At 44.4% G+C, this 20817-nt stretch overlaps 1 protein-coding gene across 6 annotated transcripts in view; it reads right to left on the reverse strand.

The window, feature by feature from the left end:
- Positions 1–20817, reverse strand: part of SMG7 (SMG7 nonsense mediated mRNA decay factor) — a 109752-nt gene that overhangs the window by 2399 nt on the left and 86536 nt on the right. The window contains exons 16-21 of one of the 6 annotated variants that reach the window (XM_063939755.1): positions 17240–17629; positions 16190–16339; positions 2303–2380; positions 2029–2188; positions 677–847; positions 422–573 (exon numbers count right to left, since the gene is read on the reverse strand). In XM_063939755.1, the coding sequence (XP_063795825.1) occupies positions 422–573; positions 677–847; positions 2029–2188; positions 2303–2380; positions 16190–16339; positions 17240–17629 (1101 nt within the window). Of the gene's footprint in view, positions 1–421; positions 574–676; positions 848–2028; positions 2189–2302; positions 2384–16189; positions 16340–17239; positions 17630–20817 lie in introns of all 6 variants that reach the window. The other 5 variants (XM_063939754.1, XM_063939758.1, XM_063939757.1 and 2 more) reach the window with 5 other exon arrangements.

Raw genomic sequence — 20817 nt, forward strand, 5'->3', positions numbered from 1 at the left:
CTTTAGAGGCATAGCATCAAGTGTATATTGGAGGTTTTATCAACTTCTGCTTCATCAGACCGACATGTCTGTAAAGCATTTGCTGTGTTTTTGCCCAATATGTTTGTTGCATTAGTAAAAGCTAAGTTTACAGGTAAGAATTTAGGCTTACATGCTCCAACACTGGGGGCACTGTGGGAGGGGTGATCTGCATCTCACAATATCCTGAAGCATTCCTCTCATGAGGTAAGCCCCATCACAAGAGTTTGTCCCCGATACAGTAGTGCCCATGTGTGAGGAACGAAGCCACTGGGTGTCCCGAATAAGAACTGGTCACATTGGCCACTGCTGAAAACACAAAACACACGTGTGCTTTCTGCTGCAGTACTTTCAGCGATGGCCAAGCTCCATCCAAGAACCTAGAACACTCCTTTCCACCAACCTTCAAGCTCTCCATGAGCGCAGCAGAAGAGTCCTCTCTTGGGTTGCCTTGAGCTGCCCAAGCATTAGCACTGCTGGAATTATTTATGTGCCGCCAGCTGTTCTCTGAAGAGGTGGTCACAGACAGGTAATCCAAACCAAAGCCACCCATTGCTTGGAAAAAGAGAAGAAAAACATCACACATTTGAATTGATAACGCCAGAGACTATAACATTTTACAAGTCTTGCATAGAGGTCAAAAAACTCTTAAACCTACCTGGTTTGTCAGTCTTCCATCGGTCTGCACCACGGCGATCTCGGCTGTCTGGTGTTCCAATGGGCCCAAAGTTTGAGAAAGGTTGGGCAGCGTGGTTGTGGGTGGGTGGCGAGCTAGGCAGACTGCTTGGGTTTGAGGAGTGAGGCGACTGGCTGGCTGGTGTAGAGTGATCTATTAGGAAAGAAAATCTGTATCAGTCCACAGAAATAGGATACATCCATAAACAGGCCAAATTTTTTTTTAAAGGGTTCAAAGCAAGAGATATACCTCATGCACACTGAATTTGTACAATTTTGTAGAAGTATGGACCATAGACCACGTGGTTCTACTGCACAATTTCTCATACTAAGCTTACTGTTGGAATGCCAACCAACCTTGTAGAATGGGCTTTCACAATGGAAGGAACAGCAATACGAACAAGGTGAATCGTGGCCGTAATCCATCTAGTAATACTTTATTGTAGACAGAGGACCTGAAGTTCACACAATTTTGTTCAATTTTTTTTTTACTTAAGAGTCGCTGCAACATATCTTAAAAGGTTCTAATTACTTCCAAGGAATGAAACGATCCCTCTTCGTATGTAGATGGATACTGATCTAGTGCCGGGATTACAAACACACCTCCACCCAGTACTACAGCAGCTACTTTCCTGGTGAATGGACATTTTGCGGTGCAGTGGTCCCCAAGGCACCCCAACAGTCTAGATTTTAAGGATATCCATGCTTAGGCACAGATGATTTAATTAGTACCTCAGGCATTTTGATTATACCGTCAGTGCACAAGCAGACATATCCCTAAAACTTGGACTGTTGGGGTGCTTTAAGGACCACATTTAGGGAACCACTGGTATGGTGCCCAGCTTGGTTGAAGCTCAACACACCTGACCCGGCTCCTCTAGTGAAGTCCCACGACTGTGGTCCCCAAGCCTGGGAATTTATACAAGGTATTGTCCAGTCCCCATTCAACAGTGCCAGGAATGTTGTAGCATTTATCTTGCCACACCTCCCGAATTGCAGACTCTGGAACTGTTGCACCTGAAGACTAATTAAGGCTGTTCAAATTACAGCACAATGCGAGATCAAAACTATTTGTAGGTTTAACAAACTACAGAAAACCCCTTTGGTTCTGCCAGTATTGAGGAGACTGAAAACTTCCCAGCGGGTTGAGTAAAAAAAAAAGTTACCCTTCCACTCTGTTATATAACTTGATCATACATTGAAATGTGCAGCTTATGAAGGTATAAGAAAGTAATGAATTACCATATAGAGACTTACCTGTGCAGCATTGAGTTTCAACACTATCATCATCACTGTTTTATCATTAGAGTCATACCTACTATAAATGTGTCTTACCTGAGCTTGCTGGAAGAGAAGGGGACCATGGTTTACCCTCAAACAGAGAGTAGAGAGAGGTCTCCTGCTGCCCAATGGCTGGACAGGCCTCAGGCTTTGTGCTACCGCATGCTGACTTGCCGTAGACCTCATTGAACACACTGTTACTTGGGAACCTTTCCTGTAAAAAGGCCAGAGAGCACAAGCATTAGACCACGGAGCAGAGAAGGTAGGCAATCACAGCATACTCTCCTGTCTACTCTAAACAAGCGGCTCTCCAGATAACCTCCCTTACCTGGCTCAGTGAAAATCCAGTGAGCGAGAGGAAAGAGGGGGGCTGGGATATCAGCTCAGATGGCTTTTCCAGAAGAGACTTCTCCAAAAGAAAGAGAGACAATTTACTGCCGGGCCATTAAGACGGTGCAATCTGCTTCTAATAGTACACAAGGTGGGATTGGGAGAGGCGGGCATGGACTTAAAGGTATCCGTTCCAGAAATACATGCATACCTGGCTATACTGATTGTGCGGAGGCTTCTGGGTGCAGCTGACCACACAGTGTTAGAACTTCTAGCCAGCACTATTAGACGGTAATTCAATTTAGCCCTATGTGCCATCTGATGGCTGTGCAAATTTATCATGGTAGATAACCTTCACTACTTTTCCTGCACATCTCTATGGAACGCAAGGAAAAACGAGCAAGAGATACAGTTCACAGAGTGTCGCTGCACAACCGTTCCTGGGGGCACTATGACCTGAATCGAATCACCTCCATAAGATGTTAACAGCAGCATACAGTAATTCTTATCAGCCAACTCAGGGTCTCCACATATATGTTATCGGGAGTGGCATGTACCCAGTCTGAGTGTGTGGTAATAGTGCAGAGCAATGACAAAAAGCTCCTGTCAAACTGGTTTGGGAAGATCATTGTGTCAAATGTACAAAAGATCACAGATACAACTTGCTAAAAGCACAGATTATCCTATCAAGTCTGTCTGCAGGTCTGGTAAGTTACTGTATACCAACAATGTTGCTTTATGGTTTCCACAAATCAAGGCTCTAGTAGATGTGAGGTCTCAGGCCGGGTACACATCTAAACGACCAGCAATCTTGCCAATGGTCAGGATGAATTCCCTTCACCCCGGCCATCCGATATTGCCGTTACACAATGACTGATGTAATGGAACGATCTCTTGTTCTGTACATCATTAAACTGCACCAAGTCGCACATGTAATCTTCTGATTGCACTTTCCCACAGGTCGCAGCACGGCCAATCGTGTGCACACACTAAACGATATGCACAATTTCTTGTTCCAGTATGAAAAATCGTGCAATGTGTACCCAACCTAAAGGTTTCCTACGGATGACAACATTGGAGACAATTTCTCTAAACAAAGTAGCTTCCAATTTTGGAAGATCCCAATTTAGTAACCTGCACACGCCTATGCCTAAAGGGTTTGATCAAACAGTCTTTTACTTCTACTATCAATGCACACAGTATATTGCTCAGGTCTACATTTATTCTATTTACCTTAAATGTCCTTCTCGTATGTGTCCTCATACACCTTGCCTCAATACGCTACACAGGTGCAAGTGAGCTGACATGTCACATGCAACTCCGTTAGCGTCAGGCCTCTTATTGCCGAAAATACGTCTTATTCGCATCACTATGCGAATTTGACGCACAAAGAAACTGCTGATTAAAATATGCGGCATGCCTATAACCTTAGTGCAACTGTGGCTGTATCTGCATCTAAAATGCTATGCTACAGTGTTTTCTAGGCATGCTACATATAATTTTAATCTGCAAAAGCTGCTTGTGCGTCACATTCGCAGCATTTTAATGGAAAAGGTCACATGGAAAAAACCCTCTGCACTACTGAGCCAGGCAGTGGCATGGCATAACTAGAAGGGCTCATTAACATGCCAGGAGGCTAGGTATGTATGTATGTATGATTGTATTGTATTGTATGTAAGTTTTCGCTACTTTCTGGTGCCAAGATGATCTGTGGCTCCTTACAAACCAATGATATTACCTTTATTAATACCAGAGCGTATCGCTGTTGGTGTAAAATCATAGGAGGACACTACAACATGAAAAACCAATGGCTTTAGTAGAAGCTGAAGAAGAGCAGCCCTGCTAGAACCAAACAATTTAGTCCCATTTTGTAAGGATACATAAAAAAAAAAAAAAAATTATATATATATATATATATATATATATATATATTACATACACACATTATATAAATATATATATATATATATATATATATATATATATATATATATATATACATACACACATACATATATATATATATATATATATAGTCTTTTGAAAAAAGAGGGCACTCACCAAGATTTCATAAAAGAAGGTCAGAAGGTCGTTTATTAATACATCCACAAGTCGACGTTTCGATCACATCCAAGTGATCTTTGTCAAGACAGCAAAACAGTGTTGTTTGGTGACAGAGCACTGCTTCTGGTGCTCTGTCACCAAACACTGTTTTGCTGTCTTGACAAAGATCACTTGGATGTGATCGAAACGTCGACTTGTGGATGTATTAATAAACGACCTTCTTTTATGAAATCTTGGTGAGTGCCCTCTTTTTTCAAAAGACTATTATCAGGAACCCGAAATTCCTTGGAGTTGAGCACCACCGTGTTGTCTCCTACTGATACAGCTTTGTGCGGATGTCCACACATATATATATATATATATATATATATATATATATATATATATAACTATATATATATATATATATATATATATATATATATATATATATAACTATATATATATATATATATATAACTATATATATATATATAACTATATAAATATATATATATATATAAATATATATATATATATAAATATATATAAATATATATATATATATAAATATATATATATATATATATATAAATATATATATATATAAATATATATATATATATAAATATATATATATATAAATATATATATATATAAATATATATATATATAAATATATATATATATATAAATATATATATATATATATAAATATATATATATATATATATAAATATATAAATATATATATATATATATATATATATATATAGTTATATATATATATATATATATATACATACACTACCCTTTCTGTGAAGTAATTTTTCCTTAAATTTCCCCTGAACCTGCCTCCCTCCAGTTTCAGTGCATGTCCTCGAGTTTTAATACTTCTCTTCCTTTGAAGAATGTTTCCCTCCTGAACTTTGTTAAAACCTTTGGTATATTTGAAAGTTTCTATCATGTCTCCCCTTTCCCTTCTCTCCTCCATACTATACATGTTAAGATCTTTTAGCCTTTCCGGGTAAGTTTTGTGATGTAGGACATGCACCATTTTAGTTGCACTTCTTTGCACACTTTCTAATGTATTTATATCCTTCTGGAGATATGGTCTCCAGAACTGGACACAGTATTCCAGATGAGGCCGCACCAATGACCTATACAGTGGCATTACTTCTTCTCTTTTCCTGCTACTGATTCCTCTTCCTATGCAACCAAGCATCTGACTTGCCTTTCTCATTGCTTTGTTGCATTGCTTTCCTGCCTTCAAGTCACTTGAAATAGTGACTCCTAAATCCCTTTCCTCCTCAGTAGTTTCCATTATAGTACCCTTGATACTATATTTAGCCTTTGGGTTTTTGAGACCCAAGTGCATGATTTTGCATTTTTTAGCATTAAACTGTAGTTGCCATGTTCTTGACCATTTTTCAAGTCTAGCTAGGTCATCAATCATTTGTTTTACCCCTCCTGGTGTGTCTACCCTGTTGCATATCTTTGTATCATCTGCAAAAAGGCATACTTTCCCTTCAATACCATTTGCAATGTCACCAACAAAGATATTACAGAGAACTGGTCCGAGTACAGATCCCTGGGGTACTCCACTGGTAACATTTCCCTCCACAGATTGCACTCCATTTACTACAACTGTCTGTTTCCTATCCTGCAACCAGTTTCTTATCCATTTAACTTTTTTTATAATTCACCCCCACACTTTCAAGTTTATTTAGCAGTCTGCGATGTGGAACAGTGTCAAATGCCTTACTAAAAAGTCTAGATATTCTACATCTACAGCTCCCCCTTGATCTATTATTTTCATCACAGAGTCAAAAAAGTCAGTAAGATTTGTTTGGCATGATCTCCCTCCAGTAAATCCATGCTGTTTTGGATCCTGTAAGTTGTTTGATTTAAGATATTCCACAACTTTTTTTTTTAGTAGTTTTTCCATTACTTTCCCTACTACTGATGTAAGGCTTACTGGTCTGTAGTTACTTGCTTCTTCCTTGCTTCCACTTTTGTACAGTGGAACTACATTTGCACTTTTCCAGTCCTCTGGAATGGCACCTGTATTTAGTGACTGGTTAAATAATTCTGTTAATGGTGCCACCAGCACATCTTTTAACTCTTTTAGTATCCTTGGGTGTATCCCATCTGGCCAAATTGATTTATCCACTGTTAGTTTTGAAAATTCAGTTAGGACCGTCTCCTCTGTAAATGTACTTTAATCTACCTTATTTTTATGAATGTCCTTGCAACTTAACTCTGGCCCCTTCCCTTCCCCTTCTGTAGTAAATTCTGAGCAAAAATAATTATTTAGGTGATCTGCTATTGCCTCGTCTCCCTCCACCAAATTCTCACTCTCTGTCTTAAGTCTTATTATTCCTCCATTTGATTTTCTCCTTTCATTTATATACTTAAAAAAAGTTTCCCCTTTTATCTACTGACTGGGCCATTTTCTCCTCAGCTTCTGCCTTTGCACGTCTGATCACTTTCTTGGCATCCTTCCGTCTGTCAAGATACACCTCTTTGTCATTATTATTTTGAGTCTGTTTGTATTTCCTAAAAGCCATATTTTTTGCTTTCACACTAGTTGATACTTCTTTTGTGAACCACACTGGCTTCCTTTTCCTGGTGCTTTTCCTAACCCTTTTGATACAAAAGTTCTGTTGCCCTTAGTATTGCACTTTTCAGTTTTTCCCACCTCTCCTGTACCCCTTCCAAGTTCCTCCAGTCTGCAAATGAATCACTTAAACATCTCCCCATTTTTGCAAAAACAGCATTTCTAAAATCCAACACCTTTGTTTTTGTGTGACAGGAGTTGGATCCTGTCTTTATACTAAGCCATACTGCTTGATGATCACTGGATCCCAGGTGCTCACCCACATATATGTCTGATATCCTGTCACCATTTGTGAGAATTAAATCTAATATTGAGTCTTTGCGAGTGGGCTCCCTCACCAATTGCTTGAGAGATGCTCCCTGTAAGGAATTTAGAAATTTGCCACTTGTAGCTGAACTTGCAAAGGACCCCTCCCAATTGACATCAGGTAAATGAAAGTCTCCCATGATTATGACTTCTCCCTTTAAAGCCATTTTAGAGATGTACAACAATAGGTTCCTGTCCAAAACCTGCCCCTGGCCTGGTGGTCTATAGATCAACCCAATGCAAATAATGTCCTTCTCCCCGGTTTCTCCCCGGTATAGCTCTGCTACACATGTGTTCGCACACTTGCACAGCAAAAAAAAATACACTCCACATGTAGGCGGCGACTATCTGATCGCAGCAGTGCAAAAATCGCTTGCTAGCAATCAGGTCTGAATTAGCCCCTATATATCCCAGTCACAAGTCACCTCTACTGCTCCTAGCTGTGAAGGTGTGGTGCCAGCCAGAGGCAGTATAAATGAGCTGCAAGGAGAGGTTCCAGAGGAAGCTTGCGAGCAGTTATCTATGGAGAAAACCTTTAGACAAGGGGGGTAATTCAGACCTGATCGTAGCAGCAAATTTGTTAGCAGTTGGGCAAAACCATGTGCACTGCAGGGTAGGGCAGAAGTAACATGTGCAGAGAGAGTTAGATTTGGGTGTGGTGTGTTCAAACTGAAATCTAAATTGCAGTGTAAAAATAAAGCAGCCAGTATTTACTCTGCACAGAAACAATATAACCCACCCAAATCAAACTCTCTCTGCACGTTATATCTGCCCCCCCCTGCAGTGCACATGGTTTTGCCCAACTGTTAACAAATTTGCTGCTACGATCAGGTCTGAATTACCCCCAAAGCTTTCTGCTCACATTGCAAAAAGAACAAAGCAAAGCAAGAAAAAGCCCTCTCCTCTAGTTACAGTATATCTGCCCAAGACACTCTTTGAGTAGACTCCATTTTTACCATACAGAAAAATAATTTGAAATTATTTTTTGGGGTCTATTCAATTGAAGTCGGAATTGCCACCAGGTCGGAAAGACGGCAGTTTCCAACTTTTTTTTGGTCGAATCAGGATTCGACCTATTCCATGGAGTTGCAGTTTTTCTGACTTGTCGGAAAACACGTGGATCGACACAGACCAGCCGTGGATCCACGTGTTTTGTCGGATTAGCGGCCAATTCAGACAGGTTTTTGGCCCGTTTCCGACAATGCCTATCAGACTTTAAAGTAAAAATAAGAATTTACTCACCGGTAATTCTATTTCTCGTAGTCCGTAGTGGATGCTGGGAACTCCGTAAGGACCATGGGGAATAGCGGGCTCCGAAGGAGGCTGGGCACTCTAGAAAGATTTATGACTACCTGGTGTGCACTGGCTCCTCCCACTATGACGCTCCTCCAAGCCTCAGTTAGGACACTGTGCCCGGACGAGCTGACATAATAAGGAAGGATTTTGAATCCCGGGTAAGACTCATACCAGCCACACCAATCACACTGTACAACTCGTGATACTATATCCAGTTTGACAGTATGAAAAACAACTGAGCCTCTCAACAGATGGCTCAACAATAACCCTTTAGTTAACAATAACTATTTACAAGTATTGCAGACAATCCGCACTTGGGATGGGCGCCCAGCATCCACTACGGACTACGAGAAATAGAATTACCGGTGAGTAAATTCTTATTTTCTCTGACGTCCTAGTGGATGCTGGGAACTCCGTAAGGACCATGGGGATTATACCAAAGCTCCCAAACGGGCGGGAGAGTGCGGATGACTCTGCAGTACCGAATGAGAGAACTCTAGGTCCTCCTCAGCCAGGGTATCAAATTTGTAGAATTTTGCAAACGTGTTTGCCCCTGACCAAGTAGCTGCTCGGCAAAGTTGTAAAGCCGAGACCCCTCGGGCAGCCGCCCAAGATGAGCCCACTTTCCTTGTGGAATGGGCATTTACAGATTTTGGCTGTGGCAGGCCTGCCACAGAATGTGCAAGCTGAATTGTACTACAAATCCAGCGAGCAATAGTCTGCTTAGAAGCAGGAGCACCCAGCTTGTTGGGTGCATACAGGATAAACAGCGAGTCAGATTTTCTGACTCCAGCCGTCCTGGAAACATATTTTCAGGGCCCTGACAACGTCTAGCAACTTGGAGTCCTCCAAATCCTTAGTAGCCGCAGGCACCACAATAGGCTGGTTCAGGTGAAACGCTGACACCACCTTAGGTAGAAACTGGGGACGAGTCCTCAATTCTGCCCTATCCATATGGAAAATCAGATAAGGGCTTTTACATGATAAAGCCGCCAATTATGACACTCGCCTGGCTGAAGCCAAGGCCAATAACATGACCACTTTCCACGTGAGATATTTTAGATCCACGGTTTTTAGTGGCTCAAACCAATGTGATTTTAAGAAACTCAACACCAGGTTGAGATACCAAGGTGCCACAGGGGGCACAAACGGGGGCTGAATATGCAGCACTCCTTTCACAAATGTCTGAACTTCAGGTACTGAAGCTAGTTCTTTTTGAAAGAAAATCGACAGAGCCGAGATCTGTACTTTAATGGAGCCTAGCTTTAGGCCCATATTCACTCCTGCTTGCAGGAAATGCAGAAATCGACCCAGCTGAAATTTCTCTGTTGGGGCCTTTTTTGCCTCGCACCATGCAACATATTTTCGCCATATGCGGTGATAATGCTTTGCCGTAACATCTTTCCTGGCCTTAATAAGCGTAGGAATGACTTCTTCCGGAATACCCTTTTCCTTCAGGATCCGGTGTTCAACCGCCATGCCGTCAAACGCAGCCGCGGTAAGTCTTGGAACAGACAGGGCCCCTGCTGTAGCAGGTCCTGTCTGAGCGGTAGAGGCCACGGGTCCTCTGAGAGCATCTCTTGAAGTTCCGGGTACCACGCTCGTCTTGGCCAATCCGGAACCACGAGAATTGTGTTTACTCCTCGCTTTCTTATTATTCTCAATACCTTTGGTATGAGAGGCAGAGGAGGGAACACATAAACCGACTGGTACACCCACGGTGTCACTAGAGCGTCCACAGCTATCGCCTGAGGGTCCCTTGACCTGGCGCAATATCTTTTTAACTTTTTGTTGAGGCGGGACGCCATCATGTCCACCTGTGGTTTTTCCCAACGGTTTACCAGCATCTGGAAGACTTCTGGATGAAGTCCCCACTCTCCCGGGTGGAGGTCGTGTCTGCTGAGGAAGTCTGCTTCCCAGTTGTCCACTCCCGGAATGAACACTGCTGACAGTGCTGACAGTGCTAGTACATGATTCTCCGCCCATCGGAGAATTCTTGTGGCTTCTGCCATCGCCATCCTGCTTCTTGTGCCGCCCTGTCGATTTACATGGGCGACTGCCGTGATGTTGTCTGACTGGATCAGCACCGGCTGGTGTAGGAGCAGGGATTTTGCCTGACTTAGGGCATTGTAGATGGCCCTTAGTTCCAGAATATTTATGTGAAGGGAAGTCTCCTGACTCGACCATAGTCCTTGGAAGTTTCTTCCCTGTGTGACTGCCCCCCAGCCTCGAAGGCTGGCATCCGTGGTCACCAGGACCCAGTCCTGTATGCCGAACCTGCGGCCCTCTAGAAGATGGGCACTCTGCAGCCACCACAGTAGAGACACCCTGGTTCTTGGAGACAGGGTTATTAAGCGATGCATCTGAAGATGCGATCCGGACCACTGGTCCAACAGGTCCCACTGAAAGATTCTGGCATGGAACCTGCCAAAGGGAATTGCTTCGTAAGAAGCCACCATCTTTCCCAGGTTCCGCGTGCCGCGATGCACTGATACCTGTTTTGGTTTCAGGAGGTCTCTGACTAGAGATGACAACTCCCTGGCTTTCTCCTCCGGGAGAAACTTTTTTCTGGACTGTATCCAGAATCATACCCAGGAACAGTAGCCGTGTCGTCGGAACCAGCTGTGACTTTGGGATATTCAGAATCCAGCCGTGCTGGTGCAGCACCTCCTGAGATAGTGCTACTCCCACCAACAACTGTTCCTTGGACCTCGCTTGCTTTTATTAGGAGATCGTCCAAGTACGGGATAATTAAAACTCCCTTTTTTCAAAGGAGTATCATCATTTCCGCCATAACCTTGGTAAATACCCTCGGTGCCGTGGACAGTCCAAACGGCAGCGTCTGGAATTGGTAATGGCAATCCTGTACCACAAATCTGAGGTACTCCTGGTGAGGATGGTAAATGGGGACATGCAAGTAAGCATCCTTGATGTCCAGGGATACCATGTAATCCCCCTCGTCCAGGCTTGCAATAACCGCCCTGAGCGATTCCATCTTGAACTTGAATTTTTTTTTTATGTATGTGTTCAAGGATTTCAAATTTAAAATGGGTCTCACCGAACCGTCCGGTTTCGGTACCACAAATAGTGTGGAATAGTAACCCCGGCCTTGTTGAAGTAGGGGTACCTTGATTATCACCTGCTGGGAATACAGCTTGTGAATTGCCGCTAGCACCGCCTCCCTGTCTGAGGGAGCAATCGGCAAGGCAGATTTTAGGAACCGGTGGGGTGGAGACGCCTCGAATTCCAGTTTGTACCCCTGAGATACTATTTGAAGGATCCAGGGATCCACCTGTGAGCGAGCCCACTGATCGCTGAAATTCTTGAGGCGGCCCCCCACCGTACCTGGCTCCGCCTGTGGAGCCCCACCGTCATGCGGCGGACTTGGAAGAAGAAGCGGGGGAGGACTTTTGCTCCTGGGAACCTGCTGTTTGTTGCAGCCTTTTTCCCCTACCTCTGCCTCTGGACAGAAAAGACCCGCCTTTTCCACGCCTGTTTTTCTGGGTCCGAAAGGACTGAACCTGATAAAACGGCGCCTTCTTAGGCTGTGAGGGGACATGGGGTAAAAATGCTGACTTCCCAGACGTTGCTGTGGAAACTAGGTCCGAGAGACCATCCCCAAATAATTCCTCACCCTTATATGGCAACACTTCCATGTGCCTTTTAGAATCTGCATCTCCTGTCCACTGGCGAGTCCATAAGCCTCTCCTAGCAGAAATGGACAATGCACTTACTTTAGATGCCAGTCGGCAGATTTCCCTCTGTGCATCTCTCATATATAAGACTGAGTCTTTGATATGGTCTATGGTTAGCAGGATCGTGTCTCTGTCTAATGTGTCAATATTTTCTGACAGTTTATCTGACCACGCAGCGCCAGCACTGCACATCCAAGCTGACGCAATAGCTGGCCTAAGTATAATGCCTGAGTGTGTATATACAGACTTCAGGATCGCCTCCTGCTTTCTATCAGCAGGTTCCTTGAGGGCGGCCGTATCCGGAGATGGTAGTGCCACCTTTTTAGACAAACGTGTGAGCGCTTTATCCACCTTAGGAGGTGTTTCCCAACGTGACCTATCCTCTGGCGGGAAAGGGAACGCCATTAGTACCTTCTTAGGAATTACCAATTTTTTATCCGGGAAAGCCCACGCTTCTTCACACACTTCATTTAATTCATCTGATGGGGGAAAAACTACGGGTAGTTTTTTCTCCCCAAACATAATACCCTTTTTAGTGGTACCTGTATTTATATCAGAAATGTGTAACACCTCTTTCATTGCCTCAATCATGCAGTGAATGGCCTTAGTGGGCATCAGGTTAGACTCATCGTCGTCGACACTGGTGTCAGTATCAGTGTCGACATCTGGGTCTGCGGTCTGAGGTAGCGGGCGTTTTAGAGCCCCTGATGACCTGTGCGACGCCTGGACAGGCACGAGTTGAGAAGTCGGCTGTCCCACATTTGGCATGTCGTCAAATTTCTTATGTAAGGAGTCTATACGTGCACTCATTTCTTTCCATAAGCTCAACCACTCAGGTGTCTGACCCGCAGGGGGTGACATCCCTTCTAAAGGCATCTGCTCCGTCTCCACATCATTATCCTCATCAAACATGTCGACACAGCCGTACCGACACACCGCACACACACAGGGAATGCTCCAACAGAGGACAGGACCCACAAAAGCCCTTTGGGGGGACAGAGTGAGAGTATGTCAGCACACACCAGAGCGCTATATAATGCAGGGACTAACTGAGTTATGTCCCCTATAGCTGCTTTTTCTATATAATTGTATACTGCGCCTAAATTTAGTGCCCCCCCTCTCTTTTTTACCCTTTTCTGTAGTGTAGACTGCAGGGGAGAGCCCGGAGCTTCCTTCCAGCGGATCTGTGAAGGAGAAATGGCGCCAGTGTGCTGAGGGAGATAGCTCCGCCCCTTTTCCGCGGACTATTCTCCCGCTTTTTCCTATATTCTGGTAGGGGTATTTTCCACATATATATATAGCCTCTGGGGCTATATATTGTGGTATTTTTGCCAGCCAAGGTGTTATTATTGCTTCTCAGGGCGCCCCCCCCAGCGCCCTGCACCCTCAGTGACCGGAGTGTGAAGTGTGTGTGAGGAGCAATGGCGCACAGCTGCAGTGCTGTGCGCTACCTTGGTGAAGACTGATGTCTTCTGCCGCCGATTTTCCGGACCTCTTCTTGCTTCTGGCTCTGTAAGGGGGACGGCGGTGCGGCTCCGGGACCGAACACCAAGGACTGGGCCTGCGGTCGATCCCTCTGGAGCTAATGGTGTCCAGTAGCCTAAGAAGCCCAAGCTGGCTGCAAGCAGGCAGGTTCGCTTCTTCTCCCCTTAGTCCCTCGCTGCAGTGAGCCTGTTGCCAGCAGGTCTCACTGAAAATAAAAAACCTAAATTTCTATCTATCTTTCTTTCTAAAGGCTCAGGAGAGCCCCTAGTGTGCATCCAACCTCGGCCGGGCACAAAATCTAACTGAGGCTTGGAGGAGGGTCATAGTGGGAGGAGCCAGTGCACACCAGGTAGTCATACATCTTTCTAGAGTGCCCAGCCTCCTTCGGAGCCCGCTATTCCCCATGGTCCTTACGGAGTTTCCAGCATCCACTAGGACGTCAGAGAAATGATCAAAACCTGTCGGAAATGCCTGCTAATTGAATACTGACCTGTCGGATCCTCTCCATCAGAAAGGATCCGGCAGGCATTAAATAGACCTCTAAGAGTCTTACTAAAACATCTTTTATAAAACAATAATTACAGGGGCCTGGGATGTTTAGTCGACAAGCGCAGTGTCGGCAGTCACTATATGTGAAGGACAGATCATGTCAGACCAACTTTCTTGGCTTTTATGAAACAGTAAGTGCGAACCTGGATCAGGGTAAGGAGGTGGATATAATCTTTTTAGACTTTGCCAAAGCTTTCGACACAGTACCACACATGCGTCTTATCTACAAGCTACAAGAAATAGGGCTAGGGAGCACAATATGCACTTGGGTCAGTAATTGGTTAGATAATAGGGAGCAGCGCGTTGTGGTCAATGGATCATTTTCAAATTGGACTAAAGTACTAAGTGGTGTGCCACAAGGGTCTGTACTTGAACCACTTTTGTTCAACATTTTCATCAACGACTTAACAGTAGGTCTAGAGAGCATGGTATCAATTTTCGCAGACGATACCAAATTGTGTAAGGTTATAAATACGGAGGGGGATGCGGAGTCTCTTCAGAACGACTTAACTAAACTGGAAACATGGGCAGCAAAATGGAGAATGAGATTCAACACAGACAAGTGTAAGGTAATGCACTGTGGGGGCAAGACCAAAAATAACACATATACTAAATGGGGTAATATTAGGGGATTCTGTACTGGAAAAAGACTTAGGTGTTCACATAGATAACAAATTAAGCAGCAGTACCCAAAGTAGGAGTGCAGCAAAGAAGGCTAATAAGATATTAGCATGCATAAAACGGGGAATTGATGCAAGGGACGAGAGTATTATACTCCCATTATATAAATCACTAGTGAGGCCTCATCTTGAATACTGTGTGCAATTTTGGGCACCATATTACAAAAAGGATATCCTGGAGCTAGAAAAGGTTCAAAGGCGGGCGACCAAACTAATCAAGGGCATGGAGACGCTGGAATTAGAGGAAAGGCTTGCAAGGCTAGGCATGTTTACATTAGAAAAGTGGAGACTAAGAGGGGACATGATCAACATCTACAAATATATAAGGGGTCAATACACAGAGCTTGGGAGGGACCTGTTTTCTATAAGATCAGCACAGAGGACACGTGGTCACTCGCTTAGGTTAGAGGAGAGGAGTTTACACACATTGAGGCGAAAAGGTTTTTTCACATTAAGGACGATACGTGTTTGGAATTCCCTGCCTGAGAGAGTAGTAACTGCGGACTCAGTCAACATCTTTAAGAATGGGTTAGATAAATTCCTATTGGATAAAGATATTCAGGGTTATGGTGCGTAGGCACGCATTCTAGTCAATATAACTAGTCCTAACATAAAAATAACTAGTCCTATAATAAGACTGCATAGGACACCAAAAATAGGTTGAACTCGATGGACAATTGTCTTTTTTCAACCTTAGTTACTATGTTACTATATATTAGATTTAAAATCAATAAAAATTGACCTTTAGTAAATATACCCCCAGATGTCTGAAGAGTGGACATGACCATCACACAAGCAATCTTGTAACAGCAAAAAAAATAACTGAATGCTCAAGACCAGTACAAGAAACCAGAGAAAGGGACATTTAAGCCTTTGATAAAACTGTAACATATACCAAACAGAAAACCATCCTTGCTGCAGTGCTCATAACAGTTTCTTCCTATTAAGCGTATCCTGTTATAATTTCATACTGTTCTAGCTGAAAGACAAATAACTGGCAAACAGAAACATAGCTGCAGCAGCCGCAACCTAAGAGGTGCACGTGGCTTTTACTCTGGCCAGCGCAGGAATACAGTGGATTCATTAATTATCAATGTACTAAGGTGCTGCAGGTCAGCAGAAAAATGCTGGCAGCTTCCATGTTGCTAGAAGGACCATAGACAAATTAAGAGCAGAAGCAGAAGGGAGAGTCCATCACACAGAATACATACAAAGAGGCTTCGTCCAGGGAGAGTGGCCAGGGGGCCGAGCAGAGCTGGGTAAAGATCAGGAGGAGGGGAGAATGCCAGCTCTTCCTCCTCCTCTAGAGCAGCCAGACTCTTTAACAGGTCCGGGGGCAGGAGAGGGGAACGCTTCGGTTCCTAGTAAGAGACAGGCAAGAAGAAACAAACAAGGGAAGAGGGGAGAGAGAAGGCAGAAAAATAAAAAGGAGAAAGTACGAGAGAAAAGTTATACAAAATTATATAGAATATGAATGAAAGAACATGCCAGGGATTGCATGGATAATCACTGCACGGTTTTAATTTCAATTTCCTTTACATTAGGTAGTACGGAGTCTATCCAAACCATCTACGTACTCTAAGAAATCAGAGTGTATTTAAAAGGCTGGTAGGGGGGCGGTGCCTCCTCCCCCTGGCGATGCATGGCATATGGAAATGTTTTGTGACAGGGCTTAGCTGTGCTGCCTCCAGCGCCCATGCTGCCCCAGTATAAGGGCCTGCCCAATGTATACTGTATATAAATATTACTAATGTGCCCAATACCATGCACAAGTTGTTACTTTCTGCCATTGTGAAACTTCAGATCATTTATAACTGTGGCATACAACAGGGGTATTTAACAGGCGGCCTTTCATCTGATACAAACTATATATTCCAGCATATCTTGCCACAGTTTTAGCATTCCTGAATAGCAAAACTGTGGCAGGGCATGCTGGGATGTGCAGTTCCTCAATAGCTGGAGGGCTGCACATTGAAAACCCCTGAAGCACAACGGAAATCACTATTTGCTATGCCTATACCATATTTCCAATATCAATGTCTTCTATACACAGGCTCCAGTCTATTTCCCGGTGTAGGTACTAAAGTGCAGTCACTATCCTGCAAATCCCATCCTATGTGCTGGGGGGAAAGAGGGAGCAGATACCCAGGAAAGTCACTCACAGCCATAAGACACAACACAAAGTAATATGAAGGATGGGAGCGAGGAGGTTGGTGGTGGACAAACTTCATTTCTGGCCAAACATCACACACATTACTTACCTCAAAGGGCATTCTATTCATGGAGTCCTGGCCTGAGCGATAGGCGGTAGGCTGGCGCTTGCACCTTTGGTTATTAACAGATTGCTGTGCCAAAAGAGCCCGGTTGTCATTTAAGTTGTAGGATGTTTGGTCCCCCCAGTAGAAGTCTGACATCTTCATTTCAGAAGTGTTCTGGTTGTAGGCATCCATTGGGAAAGGCTTCATCTTTTTCTCCAGAGGCTGCTGCATGACTGGGTGCTGTATGCACTGCTCCAACATGCTCAGAGGCTCGGCCGGCAGGCGACCATCCATGAAATAAGTTTGTTTCATGGGCGGCAGTAGCTTTCCCAGTGAGTTGGAGACTTGAGGAGAGCTCCATAGCTGCTTGGATTTGTCTGCTACCTGCTGGTACTAGAAAATAGAAATATCCATCATATGAGGAATCCTAAAAGGTAGCTCCCATCACCTAAACATACATGGATGCATATCTTCAAATACAATTTTTATTGTTATTTATATTGTATTATTTTTCGGCGCACAATAACTTAAAATATACTAATTAAAAAAATTATCTTCAAATACTCTGTAAATTCAGGAATTAGGCAATCCATTCGGGTTGGGATTGGGTGACTGGCGGGGGAAGGGGGCCATCCTGGCAGTCAGCCACCAGGCCCACACAGAAGACTCGGCGAGCCACAGGTTTTATTCCCACTCTATGGGTGTTGTGGACACCCACGAGTGGGAATAGTTCCTGTTAATCAGTATGCCGACTGTCGGGATTTCGGCGTCGGTATACTGACCGGTGGGATCCTGACCACCGGTAACAGGATTACATCCCGATCCATTCAGCATGAAAGATGAATTGGGTGACATTCACACAAACTGTACCAACAATTGTTAAACAATGCCATGAAGTTAGATTTTATGAACAGTTTTCTCTTAATTATCCCATGCCCAAGGCCACAACTGCACCAAAACTAGCCACTCCCACTGCAGACATCTGAAAAGGATAATCTACTTGTGGCTGGATAAACTAACACAATGTATTTCTTTATATCAGCATAGCGTTGCTAGTGTATGTCACTGCAAATACTAAAAGTGCATCGACTTCTAACAAAGCATGCCGACAAAATACTGTGTGATACTAAAAACAGGAAGTTATGTGAAAAATCAGCATATCTCCTAGAACAGGTTCAAAGGAGAAGGGCTCACCTTGACAACTACAATGCATCCGGAAAGTATTCCCAGCGCTTCACTTTTTCCACATTTTTTTATGATACAGCCTTATTCCAAAATGGAATATACGAAGTTAGGATAGACTTACAGTCAATAACTCTATTTTGACTAAGTCCACAGGATAAATAATAAGATTTTACTCACCGGTAAATCTATTTCTCGTAGTCCGTAGTGGATGCTGGGACTCCGTAAGGACCATGGGGAATAGCGGCTCCGCAGGAGACTGGGCACAACTAAAGAAAGCTTTAGGACTACCTGGTGTGCACTGGCTCCTCCCACTATGACCCTCCTCCAGACCTCAGTTAGGATACTGTGCCCGGAAGAGCTGACACAATAAGGAAGGATTTTGAATCCCGGGTAAGACTCATACCAGCCACACCAATCACACCGTATAACTCGTGATACTATACCCAGTTAACAGTATGAAATATAACTGAGCCTCTCAACAGATGGCTCAACAATAACCCTTTAGTTAGGCAATAACTATAAACAAGTATTGCAGACAATCCGCACTTGGGATGGGCGCCCAGCATCCACTACGGACTACGAGAAATAGATTTACCGGTGAGTAAAATCTTATTTTCTCTGACGTCCTAAGTGGATGCTGGGACTCCGTAAGGACCATGGGGATTATACCAAAGCTCCCAAACGGGCGGGAGAGTGCGGATGACTCTGCAGTACCGAATGAGCAAACTCTAGGTCCTCCTCAGCCAGGGTATCAAACTTGTAGACTGTTGCAAAAATGTTTGAACCCGACCAAGTAACAGCTCGGCAAAGTTGTAAAGCCGAGACCCCTCGGGCAGCCGCCCAAGAAGAGCCCACTTTCCTCGTGGAATGGGCTTTTACAGATTTAGGGTGCGGCAGTCCAGCCGCAGCATGTGCAAGTTGAATCGTGCTACAGATCCAGCGAGCAATAGTCTGCTTAGAAGCAGGAGCACCCAGCTTGTAGGGTGCATACAGGATAAATAGCGAGTCAGTTTTCCTGACTCCAGCCGTCCTGGAAACATACTTTTCAGGGCCCTGACTACGTCCAGTAACTTGGAATCCTCCAAGTCCCAAGTAGCCGCAGGCACCACAATAGGTTGGTTCACATGAAAAACTGATACCACCTTAGGAAGGAATTGGGAACGAGTCCTCAATTCCGCCTTATCCATATAAAATACAGATAAGGGATTTTGTATGACAAAGCCGCCAATTCGGATACACGCCTGGCCGACGCCACGGCCCACAGCATGACCACTTTCCACGTGAGGTATTGTAGCTCCACGGATTTAAGTGGCTCAACCCAATGCGACTTCAGGAAATCCAACACCACGTTGAGATCCCACGGTGCCACTTGAGGCACAAACGGGGGCTGACTATGCAGCACTCCCTTAACAAAAGTCAGAACTTCAGGCAGTGAAGCCAGTTCTATTTTGGAAGAAAATCGATAGAGCCGAAATCTGGACCTTCATGGAACCCAATTTTAGGCCCATAGTCACCTCTGACTGTAGGAAGTGCAGAAATCGACCTAGCTGAAATTTCTCCTTTGGGGCCTTCCTGGCCTCACAGCACGCAACATATTTCCACCATATGCGGTGATAATGGTTTGCGTTCACTTCTTTCCTAGCTTTAAATAGCGTAGGGATAACTTCCTCCGGAATGCCCTTTTCCTTCAGGATCCGGCGTTCAACCGCCATGCCGTCAAACGCAGCCGCGGTACGTCTTGGAACAGACAGGCCCCCTGCTGCAGCAGATCCTGTCTGAGCGGCAGAGGCCATGGGTCCTCTGAGATCATTTCTTGGAGTTCTGGTTACCAAGTTCTTCTTGGCCAACCCGGAACAATGAGTATAGTTCTTACTCCTCTCCTTCTTATAATTCTCATTACCCTGGGTAAGAGAGGCAGAGAAGGGAACACATACACCGACTGGTACACCCACGGTGTTACCAGAGCGTCCACAGCTATCGCCTGAGGGTCCCTTGACCTGGCGCAATATCTTTGTAGCTTTTTGTTGAGGCGGGACGCCATCATGTCCACCTGTGGCCTTTCCCAACGGTGTACAATCATTTGGAAAACTTCTGGATGAAGTCCCCACTCTCCCGGGTGGAGGTCGTGTCTTCTGAGAAAGTCTACTTCTCAGTTGTCCACTCCGGGAATGAACACTGCTGACAGTGCTAACACATGATTTTCCGCCCATCGGAGAATCCTTGTGGCTTCTGCCATCGCCATCCTGCTTCTTGTGCCGCCCTGTCGGTTTACATGAGCGACCGCCGTGATGTTGTCTGACTGGATCAGCACCGGCTGGTGTTGAAGCAGGGGTCTAGCCTGACTTAGGGCATTGTAAATGGCCCTTAGTTCCAGAATATTTATGTGTAGGGAAGTC

The sequence above is a fragment of the Pseudophryne corroboree genome, chromosome 9, assembly GCF_028390025.1.
Source record: "Pseudophryne corroboree isolate aPseCor3 chromosome 9, aPseCor3.hap2, whole genome shotgun sequence".
In the NCBI taxonomy this organism is placed as follows: Eukaryota; Metazoa; Chordata; class Amphibia; order Anura; family Myobatrachidae; genus Pseudophryne; species Pseudophryne corroboree.